Source organism: Acartia tonsa, chromosome 2 (genome assembly GCF_053477335.1).
Source record: "Acartia tonsa isolate MP-2025a chromosome 2, ASM5347733v1, whole genome shotgun sequence".
NCBI classification, from domain to species: domain Eukaryota; kingdom Metazoa; phylum Arthropoda; class Copepoda; order Calanoida; family Acartiidae; genus Acartia; species Acartia tonsa.
In genome coordinates this window covers 60,053,108-60,061,601 of record NC_137261.1, presented here as the reverse complement: position 1 = coordinate 60,061,601, position 8,494 = coordinate 60,053,108, and the positions used below count along the sequence as shown (strand labels likewise).

The window sequence follows — 8,494 nt, the reverse complement described above, 5'->3', positions numbered from 1 at the left end:
TTAGGTTTTGAGTCTATCTATATAACTTTTGAATTTGCATGAATATAAATAAAGGTATAAATATAGATGTATAATTCAGACAACTTTCTGGCCCAAGTGGTGTACATACTACTCGACTGCTAGCAAATTGCTTTGTGCTAATTTGTAGCAACTTGGCTGTGTTGACATTTCTGACGCTATTGGCTGATTTCAAAGACCCAATAGAAAGTCAACACCGTGAACATACTGTTACTTAACCCCTGCCACCTCCTTTCTTTTACTTTATTTTAGCGCATTTACTTTTCTTATTTTCCCAAAAAACAATGCATGTAAATGTGGTAGAAAACAAGGATAAAAATATTCATTTCGTTTAAAAAATTATCTTCAGAAAAGAATATTTTCTATATTTTGAATGCGGCCGAATAAATTACAAATAGTATTTTGAAAATATATTAAAATAAAAAGATTAAAAGTTATGTAAGTTCGCCCCGAGTGGACGAAGGCAAGGGCTAACAAAACTGGCATTGATTTTATAATTTTTATCTTAATATTTGTAGAAATTAGTCTTTAATACGTTGCTATGCATGATTTTTCAGTATGACCGGTTTTAATCCTACGGATATCAATCGGTTTCGAAGCCATACTGGAAATAGTAATTTTAGAATATTAGAATTGACTTTTTTAAAAGTAACACTATTATAGATAAGCTACTATCCTCAAAAAAAGTTGGTATCATTTACAATATATTCATTTAAAATTAATTTACTAATGGAAATTTTGAATTAAAATCATTAATAATAAAAAAACAACTGACGTTTGTTTTGCTCCAAAAATAAAATTTTTTTTTCTCGTAACATATATTTTGCCTACAACTTTTCTGCAGTTCAAAATAATCATTAATACATCACAGTATTAATCACAATGTGTTCTTACATTCTCTGCATTTGAACTTTTTCTTGGGCCTATTTCTCTTGGGAGGTTGGTGGAACCCTCTCCAAAAGAAGTTGAAAAAAAATTATTTCGGAGGCGTTTCTTTTGAGAGGAAGGGGGTAATTTTTTTTATTGGCGATTTCTTTTGGGATGGTGATTGTATTTGCCCCCCAAATTGTTATAAACCTTCCAGGACCTGTCAGAAGCTATCCTGTTTGGGAGATCCTTTGGTACAAACAGACAGACAGACAGTAGTTTTGTTTATTTTTGTATATTTTTGTGTAATGGATATAAATTATATGTGGATATATTAACAGGAGAAAATTTGTCGTCAATATTAAGGTTCTAACATGGACTTCATTTATTGGTTAGCTCGTTCATCCAGTAGGAGGAGAGAAAATTGGGTAAAATTATTGTATCATTAGATCAGCCAACTGCGAGTATCAATTTTTAAAAGTTCATGAAAATCTGGTGCATCATCCAAGTAATAATAAATTGATTATATTTGAGTTGAAGAAATAAGACTGATAATGTAAAGAAATGATATAAACTCCATTTAGTAGATCTATCATCACTATATATATATTAATCAGGGAGGGAGGGGACAATCGGCTGCATATTACACTAGTCCACAAAATTTTATAATATTATTTTCTTATTCGTTTAACAACTTTGGGGAATTTTATCAAATTTTAATTTGTTGCTTCATTAAATTGAATGTCCTAGCGTTTCAACCACTAATTGTAATCTACTACAGAGGGGGTAATTTTGTGTAACATCATTGGACATCACATCAATTTATCGGCCATTAATTTATCCCTTTAGATCTCTGATATATTAATATATTTCTTTTACCAATCCTTTCTGTACTAATATCTACAGTATTTCTTATTTACCCTTTAACCCCCCCCCCCCCCCAACCCCCCTTCTTTATAACAGTTTTTATTCGTTAGAATTGTCCTATCGATTTCAAACTTTGCATGATGATTCCTGTAGTAGTTAGGTACGATTTAGAAAGCGTAGCAACTCTATAATCATAACCAGAATGTCCGTACGTCCATTTTAAACATGTTGTTTTTTCTACTTTTTTAACAACAAATTTTTATGTGATCTAATTATCCGTTTGATCTGATTTTTGGTATATTGATTCCTGGGACAACAAAGAACAGTTTTATAAGCGAAGCAACTCTATAATCAAGTCCTAAAAATGTAAGTATGTCCATAAACATTATCCTGTATCAAGCAGTTTTGCAACAAATTTACTTACAATTTTGCTTCGACTCTTATACTTCGACTCTTATACTAGTCGTAGAGAAATCTTTTAGCTGGACGCGTCTGTTAAAGAATATTTTATCATTTTATGTTTTGGTGAAAACTAAATAGGTAAGCTGTTAAGTGTTTTTTTTCATATTTTTATTTAATGTTGAGAGTATTATTTACTTAGCTTACTTGTTTTACTTCCTTTTTCATATTTGCTGTTGCTATTTCAACCATTAATTGCTTTATAATCTGGATGCAATTGGTTTGTGTTTAAAATTTATGGAAATTTGATCAAATATTTAATATTAATTTAAAATAATAGGTGCACCCTTTAATTTGATGGGGTGACAATTTAATAAGGAAAATAAGTGATATCTCCTTTTCTCTTGTCATTAACTAAAAATTTTTTGATATAGAAAATTATTTATAGGATGCCTCCAATCCAAGGGACAAGCTTTAAACCCGTATCCCCGCTATCAAATGCAGAAATTATTAATTTGTGTGTGCCAGGCACAGGGAATGTAGCGGCAAGGGCGCTTCAAGAAAAAAAGTTATGGGATGCATCACCAACGTTTTTCTTTTTCACACATCTGGGCTCTGATAACAAGAAAATTAACAGCTGCTATTTATCCATGTTGGGTTCTTGGCAGTCAGATATCATTGTATCTACCCACAGATTCTGCCCAGCGCTGGATGAAGAATCCTTTTTAACTATAAAGGATCTGGACCTTTCACAGTTCAGATTGGACGAGAACCTAGTGTCACAATGTATTCCCTTATCCTCTCTAGAACCGGTCATCAACCTAGAGGGGGAAAAAGTTTCTTGGGACGATTATGTGGAGCAAGGAGGAAGAGAAATGTGTATACGCGCGCATGTCACACCAACGACCGACCATTCTGCTAGGCTATCTCTTATGCTGGTCCCGGAATCGTTAGAAGTCTTGAATACCTTGTCCTGTGTAGCGGGTTTAGTACCTGGGTTTGCCTTAACTAGCAAAGAGCTAGCAATTTCACCAGCGGCAAGACTCCCTTGGGGCCTAGCTTTTGTAACATTGCTAATAAAAGGGGACACAACAAAGGACGTGGGGCAGATTGACCAACTTGAGCTAAGACGAGCAATTCACAAAGTGTTACAGGGGTCAATTGTCATCAAAGCATGCCGCCAGATGGAGTCTTACAAGAAAAGACTGGAGAAGCTAAAAAGTGGTGAAGTCAGCGATCCTATAGCTACAGAAGTATGGCCAGAAGTTCAAGGGGCTACTAATTACAATTCAGGTAAGAGTTTTAAAGGTTCTACTAGTAGTTAGTTTACCGTCATAAGGTTACAACAATTTTCTAATATTTATGCTTGACTAACCCAATCACCTCTATTCAAACATGCGAGTTGCTAACTATTAAGTATAGTATTTTAAGTTTATTCAAAAACAAAAGCTTTTATATATTTAGGGAAGGGTCATGTTTAATCATGTTGAAATTTGCCTTTTCCAGTTATAACTTTGCAGGGTGATTCCTAGAGTAGTTAGGTACAAATAAAAAAAAGCCTAACAGCAATATAATTGTTATTTCAAGTTTAGTGTTGACTTGTATACACATATATCTCAATTATTCAGTTCTGACGCTACAAGTTAAGTGTTAATGGGCGTTTGCTCTCATGTTTCAAGGCGTTGCTTTTATGGAGTTTGTTACCATTGTTTGTTTGTTTGTTTTGCTCTTTGGTATTTCTTTAATGAAACTATTTGGAAAGATAGAGTAGCTGCGCTAGGAAAGAAATATAGGGGGGTAAAACCTTGTGTTAGTAAAAACATATTTAAGTGCTGCATTTTGTTTACATAAGAATTGCGGAAATTTATATTTCTCATTATTTCTAAAAAGAATATTTCTTTTTTGTAAGAAGAGAAATGAGGTAGTTTTAAAGCTCTTTTCTAAGATTTGTTAAGTGGTAAATACTCGGCAGATGCATATAGGCACCTAATTATTTGTATTTTTATTTGGGACAAGTTATGTCTAAAATATTGGAATTGCCATATTTTCATATTGGTGGATTATTTAGAGCTACAACAGTGATGACTATAATCTAACAAGAATTTTTTTTAATAGTTAATTTCATATTTGATTTATTGGCTAATTTTAACAAATTATTTATTTGTTATTTCAATATTTGATTTCTATGGAAATGTCACAGAACTTGACTCTGTTGAATTAATGTTATTTGATTTTATAAGAAAGCTATTAAAGAATTTGTTTTATAGCTACATATTATTTCTCACACATTTAGAAGTTAAAAAGACAATGTGTAAAATTATTAATCACATAAGGTTTACCGTTAAGGAATTCATCAATTTAAATCTATGCTTCATTTATTTATAATGCTATTTCATTGTTAATATTTACAGGGCGAAGAATTTATAAACCTGTGGCAATAAAGGGTAGCGCCAAGTACAATGGAAGAGGACTGTACACTAAAGAATCTTTTAATTTTGCCGGATTAAAGCCAGGCATTGCCTACATGTTGGCTAATGCAGCAAATCACAGCCTGAGCGTTAACACTTGGAAAACTTACTCAACTGTAAAAACCCATATTGAAAGTTGTAGCAGATTTTATAATAATCAATTTAAGTTTCCCATGGATCAAAATGACGTTATCAAATTTATTGGTTGGCTCATGCATGTAAGACAAGTAAAAGGTTCCACCATAGATGTGTATGTTGCTGCATTGCGACAAATTCACATGGCCAGCGGATATATAGTAAAGAATCTGCGACCGGACATAGTTTCGTCCATTATAAACGGCCAGAAGAATGTTGATTCATTAACTGTTAAAAAAACCGAAGCTAGGCTACCAGTGACTTTTTCTATCCTCAAACTGCTAAAAATAGAGATAAATAATCTAGAGCTTGATATTGGCGAAAAACGGCTAATTTGGGCTGTTTGCTCCATTAATTTCTTTGGAGCTTTGAGAGTTCACGAAAGTTTAGCCAAAAATAAAAGTTATTTTGATCCCATAAATACACTCTTGGGGAAAGATTTAGTATTAAAGAAGATTAAAATCAATAAAGAAGCAGTTTGGGTGATTCAAATGCGCATTAAATCTCCAAAAGAAAGCAGAGCTGTTAACAACCAAATTGTGGATATATACAAAAATAAGGGCCCTTTGTGCCCAGTAAGAGCTTTGAGGTTCGAACATTATGGATTATTTGTGTAGGCTATATGTTTATTTTATATATTAGTTTAATGTAAATTCAAGTAATTTCTATCTATTCAAGTTTAAGTTTTTTTTTTTTTGTATGAATGTCCGAACATTTCTCTATAGGAATTTTCTGTGTTTTTTTTATATATTGTTGGGATATTTCTATGTATTGGTTTAAGAATCGATCAAAACTCCATAATGTTATCGATTCAGGAAATGGTTGGAAACCAACCCGCCCCGCAACCGTAACCTTCCTTTTTTCCGAAAGCAAGACGGGTCCCCCCTGACGGGAAAAGATTTGTGTTTGGGTATCAATCTTAATGTGATTGTTTGAAAAAAATGGGAAAATTGGAATCTAATTTGTAACTAAGCATAATTTCAAATTATTCATTCTAGCAGTAAATGATTTTGTTGTCATTGATTTGTTTGTCTCACATTTTAATGTTTTTTTATTATTAAAGAATTGCCAATTTTTATATAGAAACTTAGCAGGGGTGCTAGGTTTAATTCTACATTTTATTTTTAAAGCTGCGTAGTTTATAAGCACGATTAAAATTTAATTTGGATTTACCCATTTAATTATTTCATATTGAAATTAGGTAATTATACTTAATGGTTATCTGGCGGCATATAAATATTCATGGATTTATTATTTAGACCACGACAACGCAACCTCTAGCGACGAGGATCTCTCTGACCCGGGCCAAGATCAAGATTCTATTTTAAGACAAGTAGGGCATGATTTGGATTTGAATGACTCTTCTAACTGTATGCCTAAAAGGTGATGTTTATTTTATGTAGGGTAGCTACTCTTCAAGCTTAATGTGGAAATTATCTAAGCTAATATGTAGATTTATAATCAAATGACATAAAGAGTAATTTTTTCCAGTTTAATAATTTTAACTTTATCTAAACTAGATATTAATCTAAATAAATTGGTCAAATGCATTCGGACAGGAGTCTTTAAAACTTATTTATATCTAATTTATCGTTGAAATTGAGAAAAATTAATTGTGTTCAAGATCAAATTGTTTGGTTAATTGTTTGTATTTACATACAATGTTAAATTTTGGTTTGAATATGATTTTTTTTTACAGGAAAGCTCTTTGCTCTGGTAGTTCAGCCACTCCAAGTGCGAAACACCACAAATTTTCCGAGTCAGCTGAAGTCTACTATGCTAACTGGGACCAGCTGGAATTGATTTGGCCTTTAGATGAGAGACCAGAAGGTATATTAAACATTTGGATTTATAATGTGCCTCTAAGGGCATTTTTTCGCAGTGGGTAGATTTTTTTATATTTTTTTTTGGGGGGGGGGTGGAGTCATTTTATTGAACTAATAAAAAAACCTTCCCAAAACATATAAGAAGCTTCACTGTGGAGGTGAATCATATCGGTTCAGTGGTTAACAAGATACTACGCTACAAACAAAAAAAGCTTACTACTTAAATATAATAAGATATCATTAGGAAATTTATTGCATCAAAAGAGAAATTTTTATTCATAATTAGTTCTAGTTATTTAGATAAAAGATTTTATCTTATTTAGCTATAAGATATGGTCTTATTTAGTTTGCTTTCAAGTTGATAGGTGTCTCATTTATTGAAGAGTCATATATTTATTTATTTAGGGCATTTGAGAGACAAGAAGTGGATTAATTCTACCCCCCTTGATACAATTCTCCGATTTTATGAAATTTATGAAAAAAAGCAGAAAGATTTGTCTTCTAATGATAGTATGCGAGAAGATAAGAAGCCGAGGACGGTTATGTTCGAAGCAGGAGAAGACAATTATTTTGATTGCTTGCATCCGGCCAGATTCTTGCGGTTTCCTCTTTGTACTTTAGATGACATCTGGAAGAAAGTCCCAGTTGAAATAATGGAGAAATATCGGAATCTGGATTTGGCTTCAGTTGGAGCAGATTGTCAGCTCAGTGAGAAAACCATTGCTAAAATGCATTCTAGAAGAGAAATTTTACAACTTCGTCATTTTTACTCTGGCAACGCTGGTGTATCAAGAGGACCAATGGTAGAAACTAAAGTTAAAGATGGGAAATCTCTAGGGACTATTGCAGATTTTAATTGGTCTAACATTTCAAATATTAAGAACCTACAGGACAGCATTATCAACTACGGTTTGACGAAGCAGATGTTGTTTCCGTACGATCAGACAGGATATCTTTTTATGAAATTATACAATCACTACAACTGGCTTCAAGGTGCGGGTAATGACCTTAAAAGAATAAATTTAATGCAGGAACATTTTAATTATGTAATGGAGGCCAATGCATCGAGAGCAAGTAAAAAACAGTCTCCATTTGATTTTGATGAGTTGGAGAAATCTCTTAAAAAAATGTTAGACAACAAAGGATTACCAAATAGTCCTACAGCGTTATTTGAAAAGAGCACGGATATCGGATTTCAAAAGAAAGTTGTGAACAGTCAGAAGTCTAGCTCTAATAGTGGATTTGGTCTAAACAAGAACAAATTTAGTTCTCCTCAATCCAAATCGCGATTTATTTGTTATGATTTTAATAATCAAGGGAAGGGTTGTACGAGGTCCAAATCAGCTGGAGGTTGTAAAGATGCCAATGGGAAAGAATATGCCCACAATTGTTTATTTTATGATATGGTAAAAAAACAGTACTGCTATGGGCCACATAGCAAACAGAATCATGTTTAATCATTTTATCTAGTGATTATGTCGTAGTTTGTGATATATTGTTATGAAATGGAAATATATTTGATTTATAATTTTTAAATTTTTATTTTATTAAAGAGCTGTTTTTCTATGATTAAGGGTAAGGGTTTCGTCCGTAGTTTGTTAGATATGTCCTAAATATCCTTTTCTTTAAAACTTGGGGATTCCTGTAGTAGTTAGGTATGATTTTCAAACATTGTTACGCTATAGCTATTACAAGAAGTCTGCATTATAGATTTTATTTAAAGTACGTCATTTTAATAATAAAAAAATTGAGTATACACTTAAACATTACACTGCATTTCAGCAGTTATTTTTTTGTGTTAGTAAATAATTTTTCAATTTCTAAATTTTTATTATATCCAGATAATTTTCTAACAATTTATTCACTTTAATAATTTTGGCATAAGGTTTATTTCTGAGTTATATATTGTTTAAA

At 32.2% G+C, this 8,494-nt stretch overlaps 1 protein-coding gene across 1 annotated transcript; it reads left to right on the top strand.

Moving 5' to 3' along the window:
* The first annotated feature begins 2,216 nt into the window (after positions 1 to 2,216).
* Positions 2,217 to 8,110, top strand: LOC145312260 (uncharacterized). Its single transcript, XM_080151494.1, has 5 exons — positions 2,217 to 2,292; positions 2,600 to 3,444; positions 6,014 to 6,137; positions 6,454 to 6,584; positions 6,986 to 8,110. The coding sequence occupies exons 2-5, from the start codon at positions 2,601 to 2,603 to the stop codon at positions 8,035 to 8,037; spliced, it is 2,151 nt and encodes a 716-aa protein (XP_080007620.1). The 5' UTR covers positions 2,217 to 2,292; position 2,600; the 3' UTR covers positions 8,038 to 8,110.
* Positions 8,111 to 8,494: the final 384 nt, after the last annotated feature.

Excerpts from the sequence above, each read along its gene's own strand:
- LOC145312260 (XM_080151494.1), top strand. The coding sequence starts at position 2,601 with ATGCCTCCAATCCAAGGGACAAGCTTTAAACCCGTATCCCCGCTATCA. Across the intron at positions 6,138-6,453 it reads TCTAACTGTATGCCTAAAAG|GAAAGCTCTTTGCTCTGGTA; the intron begins GTGATGTTTATT and ends TTTTTTTTACAG. Across the intron at positions 6,585-6,985 it reads TTTAGATGAGAGACCAGAAG|GGCATTTGAGAGACAAGAAG; the intron begins GTATATTAAACA and ends TTATTTATTTAG.